This window comes from Carassius carassius, chromosome 45 (genome assembly GCF_963082965.1).
Source record: "Carassius carassius chromosome 45, fCarCar2.1, whole genome shotgun sequence".
NCBI lineage: Eukaryota > Metazoa > Chordata > Actinopteri > Cypriniformes > Cyprinidae > Carassius > Carassius carassius.
In genome coordinates, this window is record NC_081799.1 from 19,291,853 (window position 1) to 19,313,555 (window position 21,703).

General features: G+C 37.6%; 2 protein-coding genes across 7 annotated transcripts in view; both read right to left on the reverse strand.

The window, feature by feature from the left end:
• Window positions 1–3,613, reverse strand: part of sez6a (seizure related 6 homolog a) — a 34,468-nt gene extending 30,855 nt beyond the window's left edge. The window contains exon 1 of one of the 2 annotated variants that reach the window (XM_059539257.1): window positions 3,125–3,613. In XM_059539257.1, the coding sequence (XP_059395240.1) occupies window positions 3,125–3,209 (85 nt within the window). In that variant the 5' untranslated portion in view covers window positions 3,210–3,613. The remainder of the gene's footprint in view (window positions 1–3,124) is intronic. The other variant, XM_059539256.1, reaches the window with a different exon arrangement.
• Window positions 3,614–14,422: 10,809 nt separating this feature from the next.
• myo18aa (myosin XVIIIAa) overlaps window positions 14,423–21,703 on the reverse strand; it is a 40,323-nt gene continuing 33,042 nt past the window's right edge. For 4 of the 5 annotated variants that reach the window (XM_059539882.1, XM_059539880.1, XM_059539879.1 and 1 more), the window contains 9 exons: window positions 21,017–21,133; window positions 20,296–20,379; window positions 19,969–20,106; window positions 19,477–19,662; window positions 19,063–19,202; window positions 18,811–18,855; window positions 17,487–17,609; window positions 15,307–16,766; window positions 14,423–14,554 (listed from right to left, as the gene is read on the reverse strand). In XM_059539882.1, coding sequence (XP_059395865.1) covers window positions 15,320–16,766; window positions 17,487–17,609; window positions 18,811–18,855; window positions 19,063–19,202; window positions 19,477–19,662; window positions 19,969–20,106; window positions 20,296–20,379; window positions 21,017–21,133 — 2,280 coding nt within the window. In that variant the 3' untranslated portion in view covers window positions 14,423–14,554; window positions 15,307–15,319. The remainder of the gene's footprint in view (window positions 14,555–15,306; window positions 16,767–17,486; window positions 17,610–18,810; window positions 18,856–19,062; window positions 19,203–19,476; window positions 19,663–19,968; window positions 20,107–20,295; window positions 20,380–21,016; window positions 21,134–21,703) is intronic. The other variant, XM_059539883.1, reaches the window with a different exon arrangement.

The window sequence follows — 21,703 nt, forward strand, 5'->3', positions numbered from 1 at the left end:
TAAATGTCATTTTAACACAAAAGGAAATGTGTATGGCAGACTTTAAGGGATTTACATTGTCACACACAGATGAAAAGCTGTCTTCTATAATCTGCCATCTTTCTTTAGATGGAAACACCACCTGAGACGAGCCTGCTATTGCCACAATGCAATGCAACCAACTTAAAGGAATAGTGCACACAAAATGAAAATCTGCTGAAAAATTACTCAACTTCAGGCCATCCTAGATGTAGTTAGGTTTATTTATCAACAATTTGTTCACCAATGGATCCTCTGCAGTGAATGGGTGCCGTCAGAATGAGAGTCCAAACAGCCAATCAAAATGGTCCACAAGTAATCCACATGGCTCCAGTCCATTAATAAATACCTTGTGAAGTGAACATCTGCATGTTTGTAATAAACAAATCCATCATTATGATTTAAATTTATAATCCATAATAATGCTTCCTCCAATGAAAAAGGCTATTATCCTCTCACATAAAAATTCATTGAAATATTTGTTCAGAACTAGACTTTTTTCACTTGTAAAAAGGGCTTGTTCTGTAAATTTTCCTGTCGTGACACAGTTGAGATGACTTGTACCTGGATTACGGACCTGAACCAATGATTTGATTTACTTCAAATGTGGAGCTTTACACTTCACAGGATGTTATTTAAAGTCATCTGGATTAGTATTAGATTATTGTGATGTTTTATCAGCTGTTTGGACTCATTCTGATAACACCCATTCACTGCAGAGGATCCATTGATGAGCAAGTGACGTAATGATAAATTGCTCCAAATCTGTTTCGATGAAAAAACAAATACATCTACATCTTTGATAGCCTGAGGGTGAGTTAACTCTAAGCAAATTTTCATTTTTGGGTAAACTATTCATTTAACCTCTGATTTGTATTTGATGAATGAACTGAAAGTAATATCAGCCACGATTTTGAACCAAGAATCATGGTTTGATTGGTTCCTCTGTTTTTTCTTTTGAAACTAGAAACACATGTAAGTACATAAACCATCACCGGAGAAAAAGTTATCTTGGAAGAGCCCAAAACACTCTGATCATTTCGTTTTCTGTGAGAGACAGCAAAAGGCAGTTAGCATCTCTGCATCACCTGCAGAGTTCAGACAGCATGAGGATATTAGAGAGCATTCTGCCATAATGACTCATTTACAAGCCATAATCTGACAAAGCGCCAGACTAATTATGTCAACTAGCAGCTTCTGAATAGCCCTTGATCAAGCTAATCACCGGCAATCCAAAAAACAGGTGTTGAACATTTTCAGACCCTCCCCTGAAATCAGAGGTATGAAAGGCAGAAACTGAAACCATCAGATTGTTTCCATGCTTCTGTTTTTGAATAGCCAGAATATGAGAGGAGTCTGCACAGAATTATGAAAGGATCTGATAAGAAAGCTATGGCGAAATGAATTCAGAAATAGACCTTTTGAAAGACCTAGCTGCACACTTCAAAATTACTTCACATACCTCTGTATGAAATAGAAATAAATTTCCCTCTGGCTGCCTAAAAGACTCTTTCACTCTCAAATGCTTCTCATAAAACTTTCATTCAGAGCTCAAAAAGTCTTCATACAGTGACATTAACTGTATGCACCACCACTTTTAAATATCATGAAACCACATTAAAAAGAAACCACTGATGGAGGACTCTACACAGAGTACAGTATGATTTGCAATGAAGAAACACATGCACAGTTTACAGTAGTAATAGCTCATTATTCCTGCTAATAGCCGAATCAATGTGATGAATACCAAAATGTGCAACAAGATTTACCAAGATTAATAAACACAAAAATATCCTCTGACATGTCCTTTTTTAATGATATAGTGTACAGTAGATGTTTCTGCACTTTACTACAAAGAACAAAGCAGCATTAATTTAGACAGCTTTAAACAACTCTATTATGTTTATTTAAAAAAAAATTCCTGGCGTTCTGTCATTTTTAAAATCTTGCATAAATTATCATTTATTATTTAACCGAGTGCATCTTTTATTAATTTTAAAGTTCATTTGCGCATTTTCAGCTGTCTCAATGAAAGAAGCAACGAAAATCAGCAGAATTTGTACTTATAAAGCAAACATGAGCCCACAGGATAATGCAGGATGGCTGCATCTCATTATCCCAACAAAACATATAGCCACCAAACATGCTTGTCACTAAATTAAATACAGCAAAATATAGACAACAACTGACTTATGAAGCAGTTTTATTATACACACACATATATACGAACTCTTCCATCTGTAGTCTATGCGTAACTGTTCAAATGACCTGAATAAGTAGCCTACTGTCTGTTGGTCAAAACAACACAACTTTGCTAGTTTCAAAAACAGGTCCGTTCGGGACGGTGATAATCTGATCTTCAGGATTAGTGTAATTATATTGTGCTGCTGAGACTCACAGCACAATCATTCTGTCCCGCTGTAACACTTCGCCGATATATTGGTTCAAATTGAGGCCACTGATTCGGTAGGCTATAATATCAAATTTTCGAAGCGGAATACAGTTCAGCAACGCAAACGGTTAGCTATAATTGTGAAGTTATATAAATTCTCGTCGTGCTTCGTTTACATTCCGTCCGATATTTCCGTCGATCGCATCATAGTGAAGCGTACTGTTTCTATGGTTACTACCACAGATTAACGCGACTTTTTTTTCTCTGGCATCTTATTTGTTTAAAAAAGTGCTGTCAAGACACACTTGTAACTTTTATGTTCAAGTTATTATTTGTAAGAGAGACACTCCTGCAGTTGCACCCCATTTTGTAGCTCTGCGTCTGCTTTTAACGCATTATCGCGTCGAACAGCCGCTTACTTTCTCACAACACTCTACAGATGAAGTTCATGCATTCCTGCGATATTTGAGTTAAACAACACGTCAAAAGTAAATGTCTGAAAATATCCTAAACTGCCTCGACACATATTCGTAATTTGTTATTGTACTTAAATTGTATGTGTGTGTGTGTGGAGAAAACCTTTACGAGTAAAGCCACAGACAGTAGGCTACAAACCCAGTTATTCATTGTGCCCAAGATGAATAGCCTATCTCACTCTGTTACATACAGCAGCATTAGTAGATTTAAGTAGCCTACTTAAAAATAAATACTCACCTTGACAACGCGTGTGAATCACTGAAAGACTCAGAATGAGAAGCAGAAAGAGCCAGTTCGTTTGGTGCTCGATCCTTACACGCATAATGAAACGACTCGTCAGAACACACTACAATTTGTCCTTGTGTTAAACAATGCAGTGAGAATCACTCGAATGTCAAATAAAACGTCCGTAAGGTCTTGTAAGCATATGGGCTACTCGTGTCTGAATCGCGCAGAGCTCCGGCAGTAACGCAGAGAGATCTCGACTCACGGACTGTTATAAGCGGATTGCACGGTGAAGCTTCAGCACCACGGACAGCTCCAGTCAACCTCGGCGCGCCTGGACACTTTGGACAGCAGCCTGGCTTTCATCAAGTAGAATTGGGCTTATTTAGAGCAGCTGCTTTTGTGTGCGGAGAGGCTGAAGAGAATTACATCAGATACATGATTAATGTCTTAATGTAATGAGTATAAGTTCTAATTTAAACATAACCCTGGGGGATACAGACATTTGAAAGGTTGGGGGAAGGTACAGTGTGTGAGTGGGCTAAGTTGGTTAAAACAATGTTTTTTAAAGGAAACATTGTTGTGTTTTAAATTTCCCATTTTTTATTTCATGGTTTATTTAGAAAAAAAGGTACGTGTAGTTTAGTATAATTTCTTAGAAAATAATTTATTTGCAGATGCTACTTGATTTTATATTTTGTTATATCTATTGCAATGCACACAGTGGGGGTTAAAGGGGGGTTAAATGAATAGTTACCTAAAAATGAAAATTTGATTAAGACGTACTTACCCTCAGGCCATCCAGGATATAGATGAGTATGTTTGTTCATCTGAACAGATTTGGAGAAATTTAGCATTACATCACTTGCTTACCCATGGATCCTCTTCAGTGAATGGGTGCCGTCAGAATGAGAAGCTAAACAGCTGATAAAAACATCACAATAATCCACAAGTAGTCTGTATGTTTGGAAAAAACAAATCTATTATTAAGGCATCAGTTTTGGCCAGAATACATAATAAAATTTTCTTAAGTGAAAAAGTTTGTCCCCCACTGTCCTTTCACATCAAATTCCACCAGCATGTTTGTTTAGAACTGTTTTGGACTGTTCTCAATGTACACAATGTGTTTTCTTCCCCCCCCCCCCCCCGCCCCTCCAGATTCAGAGAAGACAACTGTTTCACTGGAGAAAGCAATATTATGGATAGAGGGCTCACATTTTAACCCGTATACATCTTGGATGGCCTGAGGGTGAGTACACTTTTAATTAAATTTTCAACAAATTGTCCAAAGTTTCCAAATAGTTTTGGAGCAACTGTGCATCTCCTAAACTACAATAAAAACAAAAATAAAAACAGAAGAATAAAAAAATATAGAAACAACATCAGGTTTTTCTGGCTCTATTTTACATGCTGTGCTGTATATTTGGCAAGACAGTGTGTGTTTTTTTTAATGCTTGTAATTCACCCAGGCAGCACTGCTGTCTGTCTGCTTAGCTAATGAAAATCAAGGCTGTGAAATAGACTGACCAATGTGTTGAGGCAATGAAGCGATCATCACAGGCTCTAAATTCATTTGGATGGGATGCTGACTAAACAGCTGTTTAGATATTGTTACTGAGAAATTAATCTATAGCCTCTCATATTGGGAGTAAGATTTATTGTGTCCATAGTAATGAGAGTATCAGGTCCGGCCATAATAAAACTGCATTAGTAACTAGATTTTTTATTTTTAACAATTACAATAACTAAACATACTGGAAAAGAGCAGGTACTTATTCAAATTGTTATATATATATATATATATATATATATATATATATATAGTAACTTAATTTTTTTTTTATAATTTCTTAATGATATATGTAATCTGTAGCATTTAAATGCCACTTTCAGTGAATGAAAGATGAAATATGAAATTCACATCTTAAATGTAGATCTACTTGAGTATATGTGTGCCTGTCGGAGGATTTGATCAAAACTGCTGTGAAAAGTGCGATTCAGGCACCAAGCCTTTCGCAGCTGCCAGATATTTTTGTCTCAGTCTGCTGATGTCACGGCCTCCCTCTGTTCTGCTAAATGAGCCTTTCTCTCTGAAAACATTTCCACTCAGAACTGGACAGCTCTGCCTGTAATGATGAAGTCATTCTGTCTACATGAGCAGAAGCAATGTATTTCATACCCAAGCGCTCTGCATCAACTGTATGCAGGGAGGATGCAAATAAAACCTGAGAGGGATCTTTTACCATTGCTGTGCATCTCAGTAGCAGCCGATGTTTCTGAAACAGTCTTATCTTAATGGCTGCAGAAACAGCATGAATAAGATCATGTGTTTTCAGATAATAAAAATACATCCTTCCAAGGTTTCTTCAATATCACGTACAACCTGTGTGGTCTTCTCCTCCCACTCGCAGTCATCTCACAATTCCTGTGACCTTCATATATCCATGTGAATGATGACAGAGATGACTGAGACCAAGAATACAGTATTACAGTCTATAAAGATGAACACCTTCCACATTTGTACCCCAAAATGTGAGACTTGACCCACACAATCCGTTTAACCTTATTCTGTTTTTTCAGAGTATGAAGTCAATTATGTCAAGCTAAACAAGCAATACATTTGAGATTAAGCATACTTGAACTCTGTCTTTTATGACATTATACATCATGTTTTGGGATTAGGTGCTTTTGTAGAATGGCTGCTGAGATCGTATCAGCATGAGATTATATAACAGAGTTTTATGCTTTTACACAAAGGATTTCACCTCAGGAAGAAACTGGTACAGTCTGACCCACAGGTTTAAACCGTGATTTAAAAAAAGCTTTTATTTCGCATTTGAGGACATGCTCGCACACCTGTGGCCATTACTAAGACCAAGTAAATTATTCATCAGGCAAGAACAAACATTACTTTGTTTGCATGTCGGGGTGGTAATATTAATATTCATGAGGCCGGGACCAAAGCTTAGACTGCTAATAAGTCATTTTAACAGAAAATGGGTACTTGACGTGACATTTCAAGCAGTGGTGGCAGTGTCCTGTTGCTATACTACATCTCTAATTATCTCAAATGCAGTTTTAGTGCCTTTTATGTCCATGTAGTAATTGGGAGAAAACAAAACAATTCAAAAATATGAAGTTATTACCTTTTTTTTTTAAAGCAAGCATGCATTCAATTGTTAAAAAGTGACAGTAAAGACATGATGTTATAAAAGATTTCAATATCAAATAAATGCTGTACGTTTGAACTTTCTAGTCATTAAAAAATAAAGAATCCACTATTTTCAAAATTGATAATAATAAAAAATGTTTCTTGAAGACCAAATTAACTATCGGGGGGGCACTGAAAACTGTAAAAAAATGACTGCTAAAAATTCAGCTTTTTATCACAGGAATAAATTATCATTTAAAATATATAAAATAAATTGCAGTAAAGTTATTTTAAATTATAATAATATTTCACAAAATTACCGTTTTTACTGTATTTTTAATCAAACAAATGCAGTCTTTGTGAGCATAAGAAACTTCTTTTAAAGACATGCAAAAAAAATTATTAAAAAGATCCCATCGACTTCAAACCTTTGAATGGTATATACATTTATTTATGCATTTATTTTACATCTTATCATCATTCTAACCAGCATCGTGATCTTATGTATCAATGGAAGCAAGAGAATAACATAGCAAGTCACACATTTGCATATTTGATAAGCACTATCTTAAATATTTTTTATCGTAATAATGTCAAATAAACCATTCTCACATTCACTAATGCAGGGAGCAGGTAACAGAGCTCCAAACAAAAGTTCACATAATTCTCTTGTAATAACATCTCTTGAGTGTGTAAAAACGAACTTCTCAGCATCTTCTGTGACAGTTGTGTGGAAGGTGTCGCACAAAGCTGCACAACAAAACAATCTGCAGTATCACAGATCACAGAGGAAACAAAGAATCCCAGAGCTCTGATTACATCTCTGTCTGCAGTTTGATGCAGCATTATTCATTTTCTGTTGTCATCCTGGTTGTACAAAAAAAAATTGCATTAATTTTCTTATTGACTGTTAGCGATAACATACAACTGAGATGTTTCACAATGTTATAGAATTCTGTATATCATTTCATCTCCCGTTCAGCCAACGAATATATGTTATGATTAAATATTTTGCAATAAACTTCAAATAAACTGTATTTTATGCATAAAGTAAATTATTAATAGCCAACAGTTATGAAGTAAATAAAACTGATTCAGTTCCATCATTTTAATGCATATAGAGACAAATGAATATTACTATATTACTTACAACCTAGGTGATCTATAAACCATGAAGCCAGAAAGCTAACGGCAGTTGCTCAGCTGCCAAATGACCCCCGGAAGTAGAATATATGACCTTTCCTCAAACAATTACCAGGCCTTATAAAGGTCAGAGGTGATTCGGACTGTTTGATTTGCATTAGTAAAATGAGTCCCCAGTGATTTATTGCACAGCACTGATAATTCACTTACCAAACAAAAATGATGCTCTATTACACTGCCACTGACCTTCACACCATCAGAAATCTCACTCTATTGCACTACATGATTGCTGGGCTGGAGGAGATTCTGTTGAAAAGGAGCTATGAAATGTCTCATTTAAGCTCTGAGAAAATGCAGGTTTTATTATTTAAGAGTACGTCTATTGGAACCATCTTAACAGCTTTTTTATTAGCTGATCTTTATGGGAAATTGTTGGCAGCAGGGCTGGACCGGATCTGACTGAAACATTTCGTCAGCAGTTTGAATAGGTCGCAGAGAGTCAAGGTTTATGTCTCTGTGTTCTACACGGCAAATCTACAATAACACTGCGACAGACGCAAAGACCGCTTCAATGTTTCCCAGCTCCTGTCAGTTCTGGTGAACAATTACATTTGCTGTACGAACAGAATAATAAATATTTTCCAAAATAGGTACAATGAGGAGACATTAATCTACTCACTTTTATTCACTGAACATTAAAAGGAAACGTAAACATTTAAAGGCATTTTACAAATCGCTACAGCAGACCATGAATAACTCCAAAAGCTTGATTATTTCCAAAGGAATATTATAGACTTGTTAAATATCACTGTAGATATTTAACATTAATATCTAAATTTATATCTAAATTATATCTAAATTTATATCTAAATTACGTATAGTCTTAATCATAGACGTTTATTAACTGGAACATTGAGTGGTAAATGATCAACACGATCATCCCAAACCTCCTCCTGCCCAAACTAACTCAGCTCTCCGTGCCCACCTCCGTCTGTCAGTGGATCAACAGCTTCCTGACAGACAGGCAGCAGCTAGTGAGGCTGGGAAAATACACATCCAGCACCCGTACAATCAGCACCGGAGCTCCCCAGGGCTGTGTTCTCTCCCCACTGCTCTTCTCCCTGTACACTAATGACTGCACATCTAAGGACCCCTCTGTCAAGCTCCTGAAGTTTGCAGATGACACCACACTCATCGGCCTCATTCAGGACGGTGACGAGTCTGCTTACAGACAGGAGGTTAAAGAGCTGGCTGTCTGGTGCAGTCTCAACAACCTGGAGCTTAACACGCTCAAAACAGTGGAGATGATCGTGGACTTCAGGAGAAACCCCCTTGCACTCCCCCCACTCACCATCATGAACAGCACTGTGACTGCAGTGGAGTCATTCAGGTTCCTGGGCACCACTATCTCTCAGGACCTGAAGTGGGACATTCACATTGACTTAGAGGTTGTACTTCCTTCGCCAGCTGAGGAAGTTTAACCTGCCACAGGATCTGCTGAAACAGTTCTACTCCACCATCATCGAATCCATCCTCTGCACTTCAGTAGCTGTCTGGTTCAGCTCAGCTTCTAAATCGGACCTCAGAAGACTACAGAGGGTAGTCCAGACTGCTGAGCGAATTATCGGTACAACCCTCCCATCTATTCAAGAACTGTACTTATCCAGAGTGAGCAAAAGGGCTGTTAAAATCACTCTGGACCCCTCACATCCAGCACACTCCCTCTTTGAACTGTTGCCATCTGGTCGACGCTACAGAGCACTGAGCACCAGAACGACCAGACACAGGAACAGTTTCTTCCCTCAGACAATCCATCTTATGAACAGCTGATAATAACTGTGGGACACACTACACTATTTATATTTATATACACTACACTTTTTATCCAACACACATACTTAGCGTACACGTAAATCTTTTGCACATAATATACATGTACATACATGGAACACACTATACTACTTATATTTATATACACATACACTTATTTATCCAAACACACATACTTAGCGTACAGTTACAATTTTTCCACATAATATACATGTACATACATAAATGCTCTTTTTAATATACCTGCCATACATTGTCAATTTGTATATTGTCAATCCTTACCCACCTATTTGTATTTTTTTGTATTTTTTATTCCTTATTGTGTTTTTTGTTCTGTCGCTGTTATGTTGCACTGCGGAGCTCTGTCACGAAAACAAATTCCTCGTATGTGTGAACATACCTGGCAATAAAGCTCATTCTGATTCTGATTCTGATTCTGATTCTGATTCTGGTAATATTTCAAAGTGATTTCTGTAATTCCGACAGATAGCAAATATTGTATTTACCTGCCTTAGAAACATTGCAGTAATCACCGCTTATAGGGATTAGAAGTGAAAAGGGAGACAATTAGATTTTAAAAGCATCTGTGTGAAAACAAACCTGGAGAGAGACAGGAGAATTTGGGGAGAAAGGCAAGAGATCTTTAGTGCATTTCAATGATTTTTTTTAGGAATTCAAGTAAATTGAATCAGGTGAACAGACCTCACTTGCACAGTACTGCATATCTTGTCTTTTTTCACATTGTTACAGTGGAATAAAAAGGAAAAAAAGTAAATAAGGTGGAAAATAATGCAGTGGACTTGAAAGGAGCTCTTTCCTCAAATTCCAAGCATATTTTCCTCACTTCTGAAAATAAAACATAAAGGAAAATTTACAGCTCATTCAGTCATACTGATGAATAAGTATTATTGGTATCACAACTTTATTAAGGTCACACTTTTTGGGGACCAATTCTCACTATTAACGAGCTATTAATTACAGATTTTGCCTCAATAAACTTCTAATGTGCAAGTTATTAATAGTTAGTAAGGTAGTTGTTAAGGTTTAAGTATTGGGTTAGGGATGTAGAATACTGTCATATAGAAAAAGGCATTAATATGCTTTATAAATACTAATAAACAGCCAATATACTGTTGGTCCCTAAACTAAAGTGTTACCTTTGATTTTCGTTTCAGTCTTTTAAAGTGGCACTTCTCCAATCAGGAAATGCAGTAGGGGGATACAACGTGCCATTTTTCTATGACTGTCCAAAGCACATGAATACGAGGTGTGTGGTTGGTTGTCTGTTGCTAAGCATAGTAGTAACATTCTAACTGCATCCGTTCACATTGTAGAAATGTTTCACTGAAATGCAGGGGTTAGCACCGCAAAAGTGGTTCAAGACTTGCTCTGAGCGAACACCACTAAATTACAATTGTGAAATGTTTCTCTACTTGGTTAAAAGCGGTTTAGAATGGAAATAAACCCAGGGTTAAGCACAACGTGAGTTAGTAAGTGTATAAAGTTTGCATCTTGTGCAAAATTTCTGTAAACTGCTTCTGAAACAGTCTGGCAATCTATGGTTGGATCATTTGTCTATATATACCCTACAGAATTCATTCCATCTGCTCTACTAATGAACTTTGGTATTAAATGGTTAATTAATTTTTTTTACTTTTAAGCAGTTTAACGTTCTGAAACATAAGTCTTTGGGGGGAGCTATATAATGATCTCAACACTGTAGAGACCATTAAAGCATGAATAATAAAAATGCAGTATTTTTAGTTAAGAATAATTCTTTCACATATTGCAAATCGTTTATGCCTCCCAACCCTGCAGTTATAAACAAAGCTAGCTGTTAAAAAACGATTAGCCGCTTTGAATCATGATTCCTGATGTTCCTGCTTCCCTCTCAATGGGAACATCAGTCTGCAGACAACACACATTTCCCACACTTCAATGGGGCTCCAAACAGGAACCGCACAGTGAGAAGATCAGAGCGTGTTTATTAGGGGAATAATAAAGTAAATTTATATTGACTTTGTATGACAATGCACACATTAAAAGACCATTAGCTAAAGCAGAAGAAATCCATCCTCAACCCACAGAGGGCTATGTTAATTAGTTTCGGGATTGCGCGATCAGTGGAAAGCAAAAGACGGGTGTTAAATCACAGGATTCTAGCATAAGTTTAAACTTGTTGAGGAATTTTATATGTGATATTAAAAGACCTCAGAAACAACTTATCATCTGTCAGAACAAGACAATACACAACTTTATGGTTATAACTATCATAGACCTCTAGTTCCTATCCTTTAATCTGATTGGCCAAGAAGCATTCAATTTGTCTATTTAGTAGAACGGTATCTCTTTGATCTGAACAGCGCTTGTCAAATTAAGAAAACAAAGGTCTGACTATCATTCGTTACATTACTGTTTAAAACCTGCATTATTTTAGTAGTACCTAGAAGACCATCATCGATCATCTTTGTACTTCAACCAAAACAAAGCATGCATTTCTACAGGTCATAAAATAACAAGCTCTCATGCATTACCCGTTAATGTCATGTAGGTTTACAGTGAAAACAGCAGTCTTCTAAAAGTGTACACATCCAGCACTTCCTCGGACAGATCAAATCAAGCACCATAAGCTTCTGCCAGCTAGAAAATCATGGGACAATGGAAGGGAGGGTTTAAACCAGTGTCCTGCTGGTTTAACTTTTCCACTGAAGAGCAAATGATATCAGTGAACACAGATCAGAACAGACTAGACAGATAGTGTGGATGAGCCCAAACACAAAGCAGTGGGAAATCCCAGCATGCCTCTCCTGTACGTTCCTACAACGCTGTTTATCTAAGGGCCCCCTGGAGACTCCAGGGATTAAATGTTATTCTTGTGTTTGCACACTGCGTTCCTTCTCTGCTGGTCCAATGTTTATATAAACCCTAAAACACAAGGCACATTTCTCAACAAAAAAGAAAAGTTAGTAACCCAACAAATTTCCACTGTTGTTCTTAGGGTAACTGAGGATAATATATACACTAAAACAAGTTTGTGCACCTAATGTGAATCTACTGTTTCTGCACATGGAAGTACCACTTTTACACAACTGAATAAGACCCATTTTAATACTTTTTGATCTCATTAAGTATGTCAAAATTCAAAATTTCCTTATTTAAAGGGGTCATATGATGCAATTTCAAGTTTTTCTTTCTCTTTGGAGTATTAAAAGCTGTTTGTGCATAGATAAGATCAATAAAGTTGCAAAGATTTAAGTCTCAAACCCAAAAAGATATTCTTTATAAAAGTTAAGACTCATCCACGCCTTCTTAAAACACTTCGTTTAAAAATGTCTATGTCACTGTGTGGGAAGATTGCCATAACACTGCCCAAATGTTCATACAAAGAAAGAATGCGTAACTTTTATTCTCGCTGTAGTACTGTTGCTGCCGCTGGTGCCATGTCTTCGAGATACTGTGTGTTTCATTGTGAAAGCGAAACTACCTTATTTGGCCTTCCAAAAGAGGACACAAGTGGTTAAATGGTTAAGTTGTATTCCTGAACCATAGCGAGTTGTTTCTACAACTTTATTGGTTTTGTCTCGTCGTGCTGGGACACACAGCATCAAAGTATTTTAAGGGGTGTAACATTTCCCTCACACGCTTGAGGCATTTGGCCAATCACAACGCACTGGATAGCTGGCCAATCAGCATACACCTCGCTTTTGAGAATGATGGGCTTTTTAAAAATCGATGCGTTTCAGAAATGCAGGGCATAGAGGAGCAACAATAATGTACAGCATGTGGAAAATAATGTTTTTTGATATCTAAACCCCATAAACACATTGCATAACACCAAATACACAAAATAATGTTCTTTTTAGCAAAGCCATATGACCCCTTTAAAGATAATGTTTCAGACAGTATGTGATAAAATAAGCTATCATCCTCGTATCATGTTCTTTTTCATTAGCTTGCATAGCACTTTTGGATGGGACTAGGTAAAAGAAATCTAAAATACCCAGAGATCAGTTGTTTGGAAAGTATTGAAGTACACAGTCACCTGAGCTGTAATTGCCATGTGACTGATCACTCATATTAGAACATGGTCACTGATAATATAATATAATATAATGTAATATAGCATTTAAACCTTTATCTCAGGATCAGATGGCATACCCACAAACTTCCCATAGTCTGCTAAGTAACAGTTTGTTGAATATGACACAAAACTGATAAGAGCTGACTGGGTCACCTGGCTCTATGCAACTTCCAGGTATAAGGGCTGTCATAAGTCATATAGTCATATCTGTCATAAATCAAGTTCACAGCCATTAAATTGGATCAACATGTTTTATTTACAATAAAACAAATGCAGAACTTTCTTATATATATTGCTTTTATATATCATTTGTTTTTACTGCATAAGCCACCGAACAGACAAACAGTCTCTTGTTTGTATGTACCTTCATAATAAAAGTATTTAATGCATAGAAAAACAGGAGGACACACACACACACACACACACACACTACACATGCACACACCACACTTAACCACAGACACATCAGAAATTATTAGACTCCCATCAATAATTTATTTTGGCAGAGTTAAATTAAATGGAACTAAATTATCTTAAATTAATGGTTATAAATGTCATTTAAGGCCTAAACATGAAGCACCCCCAAGAAAATAAACTGAGTCAAAAAGAAGTTTATAACTAAAATGCAGTCATTCAGTAAATCAGTGTTAAATTAACTTCCTCTGGTTAACAGTAGTTCACCAGCTCATAGATAAATAAATGGAGAAAGATAAATACCCTATTTCATTAACTGCAAACTACAGTAAAGCTGTACTACGTAGTTCACTGAAGCAAATTCAAGGCAAAATGTCATGAAGCAGACACTCTAACCAAATAAAATAAACATAAATTAGATAAAGATTCTCATTTCCTTTTCATAATATATTACTTCATTTTCTTGGAGGGGTTGTTGATGGAGACATGTGTGATCTAAATTAATACAGGTGCCATGCAGCTGCAAAAAAGAAAAAAAACACTCTAAACTCTAAAACACACTATATATGTGGACCTGCAGTGATAAAATGTAGTCCCATTGTAGGCTATGAAAAATCCGAAGTGAATCAGTGCTAGGGTAGATGAGAGGTAAACAGGCACTTTTCAGTGCACGCCAGCAGCAGATCAGATCTACGCAGCGCTTTCCGAAGGTTGACCATCACCATTGCTGTCTTTAAGGATAGAACTTTCAGTTTGTGTAGTGTCATTCTCTGGTCCAGTGTTGTCTTCATCATGCACTGAGTGTGGTCTGTAGAGTAGGAGTCTGGAGGGAAAACAGCCAAAAGATTGTTTTAGAAACAGAAAGATATGATTATAGCCACACCTTAATACTAGTCCCTTGCGAGAGGTCAGATGGGCACAATGTCATGCAAAGATAGATAGCAGGACAAAAGTCATGAATTAATGTCCCTGACTGGTCACACATGCACATCTACAGTAGTTCCAAAACATCCACTTTGTTTGCAATAAGGTCTTGCTCAATTATCAGTTTAAACTCTTCCAGCATCTCTAAAGCTTTATGTACATTAATTGTGGTTTAATGCATTTCCAAGAAAAACTTTTGTTGATGCTGGAACAAAAATCCTGTCAAATTAACAAAAAGTCTGAAGCTTATCCCTTATTACCCCCATACTTTCCTATTAAGTTTCCAACATTTCCATAAGCAGCCCCGCAAAAAATCAATGGTTGATAATTGGAGGTACATTAAGTTTTTCAAGTCAAACCTACCACAAAGATCTGATTGATAGTATATTGTTTCAGAAGCAACAAGGAACATGTCCTACTTGGAAAATCAAGATTAGCATTTGTGTGTTAGTACAGTACTTTTTGTGGCCACACTTTGAATCTGTTGATGTTCAAACCCAAAACAGTGTTCAGGCAACAGTGTCATGGCATGCCTTGTTAATCCAATGATATAACTACTGTTTAGAGTTTAACACACAGCAGAACACATCATGCATTTAGAGAGAAGCTTCTTGAAAAAATCACTCCTCAGTCTGGCCCATCCAGGGTCACCTGTTAATGATCCTTAATCACTGTCAGGCTTATAGAGATACTTCATAACCAGACTATCCACTTTCTTCTTCTGTTTCTTTATTTCTTTTTTGCTTGGGGGTCGTTCTTCATCAGGACTTTCCGGACCCCCATCGGAGTCTTTCTGTCCTGGGTTTCTCTTCACGCTGTTTGAGCTGCGGTAAGAAACTGTTGATGCAGAGCTTGAAGATGATGATTCAGAGTCAGATTCAGACTTGGACGATCCAGATTCTTTCTTTCTTGAGCTTTTGGATCTTCTCTTTTCTTTCTGTCTGGAATGCCGCCGAGTATGACCCTCGTTGGAGGAGCTGTCAGACTCAGAGCGCCTGCTCTTCTTCTTGTTCTTCTTTTTGCTGCTCTTGGAGCTGAAGGAACTCATTGAGCTTCCAGAACGTCCAGAATCTACAGCAAAACCTGAAGTGGAGCGTCTCATACTGGACCCGCTAAGGCCCAGACCTTCATCGTCCTTGTCTTGCAACAAACTCTTGATGCTCTTCCTATCTTCTTCCTCTCCTGGATCACCACCTCCCTCCTCTTCTTCACCTGAGTCTTCTAAGCTGCGGCGTTTAAATTTAATTGGCTTGAAGCTCAGGACTTCATTAATGGCTTTTTCGAGCTCTGGGTCAAGGTAGTTGCGGTGGCTCACAGGTTTAACGTCAGAGGTGTCCAGTGGGTTCTCAGAAGAGCGTAGCTGGGCGGGAGTGGACAGACTACGGCCCACTGAGTGTGGACTGTATGCGGCCACACTCACAGAGTCAACATCATCATCATCATCAACACCATCATTATTCAAACGAACTCCAAACTCGCTAAGTCGGGTGCTGCGGGCCAGGGAAATTCGTGAGCCAATGCTGGTGCTTCCAGGACTTCGGCTTCTAGATCGTCGACTCATACTGGTACTTGTCGGCCCGTAATCACTGCGACTGTCATCCATCCAAGAAGTACTACGTCGCAAGCTGAAGCTGCTCACACCAGACTGAGCATCATCATCTTGGTCTATCCCACGCCGTGTGGAAGCACGGCTCGGGGCAAGTGAGGACACCATAGACTCTTTGTCAAATTCTGGACTGCTTTTGGTCCAGCGACGATCTAGACCTTTCCTGGCCCTACTGGCAGCCTCAGAGTACGCCTGGGATATCACTGAACCTCGGTCATCCAGGTCATCACCAGTCTGAGGCCTCTCTGTGGATTTGCTTTTAGCTTTGCGCAACGACAATCTGTCAGGCATGTCCGGCTGCTCCCGAAGGGCACTGAAGAGGGAGCTATCATCCCCTGCACCTCCGTTCCAGTCCTTCTGGTGGGAACGTTTCCTGTAGCTGAGCGAGCTCATCACAGACAATGAACGGCTCTCATCTGAATCTTTTTTTACTTCCTCCTTCCCCTCTTTTCCCTCTTTCCCTTCTTTTATATCTTTCACATCTGCATTAGCAGCATTGGTGTATCTAAGTCGGACAGAAAAAACATTAAAAACGGCAGAATTGCAGATGATCAATAAATGAAACAGGATGAGACCCGTGACAGAGATAAACAGGAATTCAGAGAACGAAAGAAATTTGAGAGGTAATTTAGGAGCATATTTTACACCAACCCCATGAATAAACTTAAAAGGATTAAACTCCTAATGGCAGTTACGTAACCGCACAGTACTAATACTACTGAGGAACAGAAGAGTAACAGCAGCTGTCGGTGAGACAGTCATGAATCCAACACCATCAAATGCTGTCTTGAGCTTATTAGCGCTTCTAACAGATGGAGAGGACATATGTAAATCTTGGCTGGAACTCTGGTAAACAACATCAGTAGCGCCCCCAATGTTCTTACCCTGTAAATTTAGCTACAAAAGCTGCCTATACTCTTTGAACGATTGTTCAATCAGCTCTCCAAAGAAAACCTATGGAGGATTAAATTAAATACCATAAATTAATTAATTAAATCTGTTAAATATGCATTTTTGTTTAGCTTGAAGGGGGTTCAAAAATCAAAACACTAATTTATACTTCCAGAAAAAAGACCATATATTAAATGTAAACAAACTCATAATTTAGTCACCAGTTCCCCAACAACATTAGTCACGATTTAATTTCTCCAGCTCTGGGGATCATAAAAATGATCTGTCTTTGAAATGAAACTCCAATATGCAACTAAAGGAGTTCCACACTGACCTGGTGGTCTTCTGGGGACCCTCATCAGAGAGTGTCTTGGCAGATCCTTTGCTCTTGGAGAGCAATGACTTCACCCCATCTACGCGGTCCTCCACCTCAGAGTCCATATCCGATTCATCTCCACTGCCAACAAGAGAAGCTCAATCAAATATAGCAGCTGACATAAAGGTCATTTCGGCTGATCAAGGCAAGAGGGTTATGATACTTTGGTTAGTGGTTAGTGCCAAAACAACACGTTATTTCAATAAAAGAAATAGGGGAAAAGAGGATTTCAATCCATTCCACACTGTTTTACTGCATTCTCTGTAAACGCAGTGGGACGTTACATCATTCCCATATGCCTTTGCAGTCACTAATACAGTTTATGTCAAGCTTTGATTTTAAGAAAATACACAAAAGCATAGCACAAATACACAATCAGGGATGCCATGAGTACAGTGAATTTAGGCTACAGATGCTTCTGGATAATTTCTACTTACTGTTTCACACAATTTAAAGCTTAAGCACACACACAGCTCACATTTAAACGCTAATCGGCTGTGACAATCTGCTTCTATTGGTTGCATATCGCAGTTCCACTCAATTACGGCAAATCAACCGAATGCAATTGATTCCCCCTTTCCAGAATCCAAGCAGTTACACTTGCACAACAACACATATGAACATATCACAACTGGCTAAGCACAGTTAAGTAGCAAGACGCAATAGAAACGTAATAAATTAATTTGGATTTTCGAACAGAGAATGAAAACGGGATTATAAGTAGGATTAATTATAAAACTGGCCTCTCTGTATTTTTCAGTATTTAAATTTGATATTTTCATATTTTTCTGGGTGCATAAATGGCTCTGATAAAAAGATGGCTGATATAATGGGTAAAAACAGATGAGCAACACGTAATGATATTGTTAAACACCGCACATGCTGATGAAGACAGGAAAATGCTGCTGTGTTCCTGTAAATAAATGTGTTCTAAATGTGTTCCTGTAGCTCAATTGGTAGAGCACTGTGCTATCAAGTGCAAGGTTTGGGGGTTCGATTCCCCGGGAACACAAGATATGTAAAAATTGATAGCCTGAATCCACTGTAAGTCGCTTTGGACAAAAGCATCTGCTAAATGCATAAATATAATATACATAAATATAAATTAGTTACTGGACAAATAATGCTTCCCACTTTAGCTAAAAAATAATACTTGCCATGTGAGACTTATCATGGTTTGTTGGACTGAAGGGTAATACAAAAGCATTTTCATGTTTTTACAATGAATAGCATTATAAACTCAACAAACAGATGTGTAACGATCACCACTTAGCATCCTCACGTTTTGTTCTTTCTTTTCTGATACTTTGTCACCGTGTCCTGTAAACTGCCAAAAATAAAATAAAAATAGATGAAAATAAAGGGGGAAAAGGAAAATAAGTAGTTGATCATATAAAAAAAGAAGAAGAAGAAAAGAAAAAGAACTTAAAAAGGGTCTATGTAAACAATAGTAACATTCAGCGGTTATCCTGATCAACTTCAGAGAACTGTTGCCATGGAAACAGTGGCACTGACAGGAGACTAATCCTCATACCTGTTGATGAGGTCATCATCATCATCCGTCTCCATTTCATCTTCCATAGCAGCCTGCAGGTCCCCAATCCGCTTAAAGGCCAACTTCAAATCTGCTTGTAAGCTCTGATTGGCTGCTTCCAGACTTTCAATATCCATTTCCTGTTTAAAGTCCAACCAAAGTTATGAAAAAATGGCCATGGTTTTGCTACAGCAACTTTACTGTTTTATGCCATTCCATTCCATTTACCTGAGAAGCCATCTAAGGTTTAACCAGTGGCCTTACTACAAATACCACAGTTAAGCTATGGTTGCTGTGCTAGAACTATGTCACTTTTCATACATAAAAGATCCATTGTGACAGTTTCCCTTCATTATAGTTGCTATAGCATTGGCAAGAGAATCTCCATACAGCAGGGGGCGCTCTGGAACTCACCAGCTCATGTTTTTTGCGACTGGCTTCTGCTTCTTTCTTAGACAGTTCAGTCATCTCTTCCTTAATGTCTCGGATCTGCCGTTGCATGCGCTTGTTCTGGTCCTTCTCCCGGTTTTCGCTGCCAATACGCTGGTCTCGTTCCTCAGTCATCTTCTCCAGGTTTTCCTTCAGCCTTGTGACAAGAGACTGGTGGAAGAACATGGACAGATGATAAAGCCAAATATAAGAGCTCATAAAAAAAGATAGAAACACACTGAAGCAATTAACTGTAAATGAATTGTGGCCACTGATGGAGTTGTTTATCTGCATATGCTATGGACGTTGGTTTAGGATCCAGTTGACTAAAATAATTATGCATGGAATTAAATAAAAACATTAAATCAGACTAAAATACAAAATGAAATCAAATATTTTTTTCTGAACTATCCTGCTTCAGTGTCTTACTATGAATTCATTGAATATGCCATGCAGTATGAGTATCACTTGACTCACCTCCAGACGTTTGGTCTGGGTCCGCTCATATTCTAGTTTGGTCTCTAGTTCACGGATTTTGGCTTCCTGGCGGCTGACCAGCGATTTCTCCACCATAGACTGTTCCTGAAATTCAAGCTGTGACTGCAGGGAGTGAAGCTGGCAAAAAAAAGAAAAACACACAGGTCACTCTGAGGTCATGTTTAAGACCACATTCAGCCAGCCCTCTGCACCTTTCTCACTGCATGGGCCCTAACCATGCAAATACACTATGTACTGTAGAACATAATGATGAGGGGACAGAAGGCAATTCCAGGTTCCTGCAAAGAATTTTTTTTTTTTTGGTACCTTGTCCTGGATCTCTTGTTTTTCTTTCATGGCCTCCTCCACCTGGGCCTGTAGGTCACTGATCTGTGCCAGATCTCTTGTAGACTAAACACATACACATACATATGATACATACGTTTAATTTGAACTCTTAATCTGTGCTAGTAGTATTTTAATTTTACTGATTTAATGTGGATACATATATAAATATATAATTTAGACTTTGTCATACAAATGTATTTGTTTTTTAAATAAGTCTCTTACTTTCACCAAGGCTGCATTTATTTGATCAAAAATACAGTTAAAACACTAGTATATTAAAATAGTATTCCAATTTAAAATAAGGGTTTTCTATTTGAAAATATTGTAAAATATAATTTATTCCCCTGATGGAAATAGTGAATTTTCAGCAGCAAAACTCCAGTCTTCAGTGTCACATGATCCTTCAGAAATCATGATTTGCTGCCCAAGAAATATTTCTTATTGTTATTATTGTTGAATACAGTTGTGCAGCTTAATATTTTTTGAGGATTCTTTGATGAATAAAAAGTTCAAAAGAACAGCATTTAAAATCTTCAGTCTTCTGTAAAATTAAAAAAAAAATTGATCAATTTAATGCATCCTTGGGGAATACAAGTATTAATTAATGAATCTTACTAACTTCAAACTTTTGTACTTTTTGTACTGTATATATATATATATATATATATATATATATACACATGTATATATATGGGGTCACCTGAGCCACAGCAGCTTTGTGTTTCTTCATGAGTTCATTCATGTCCTCCTGATCCTCCTCAAAGCGAGACTGCAGGTCGTTCTTCTCTCTCTGCAGACGACTTATCTGCTCCTCCAGCTGAGGGAGACAGAACAGACAGGGTTAAATGAGTACCTTTAATTGTTTTATTCATGGTTTTTGAGGATGAGGAAATGCTACGCAACCTGTCCGTGTTGGCATCTGTCTGATTTTGGCAGCTTCTACCATGTGACAGATCAACATCACACCAAAATACTGCAGAGTTTGAATGGATGCTCAGAGATTTACATCAACAACAAAATTCTCAATTCAACAATCTCAATTCTTTAAAAAAAGAAGGATAATAGTGGCACTTTATTATTTTTGTTGTTTTTCTCTGCTCTCCATGACACCTTCAGGACTACACTGTCTAGATAACCCTCAAAAAACTACTTTTAATAACGGATCACTTCCCATAATATAGTCACAGAAGCCTTCAGTGTTTTAAAACTATGTTTCTGTCATTTTAGAGTAGGAGTTTAGAGTAGCATTTTAGACTGGGTCTAAAATACTGTTATTACACACAGTAATTGCATATTTCTGGCTGAGGCTGTGACGAGGAGATAATACCCTTAAACTCTTCTATTTGACATCATCTCCTCTTCCTCATAAATAATAAATCAAATGCAC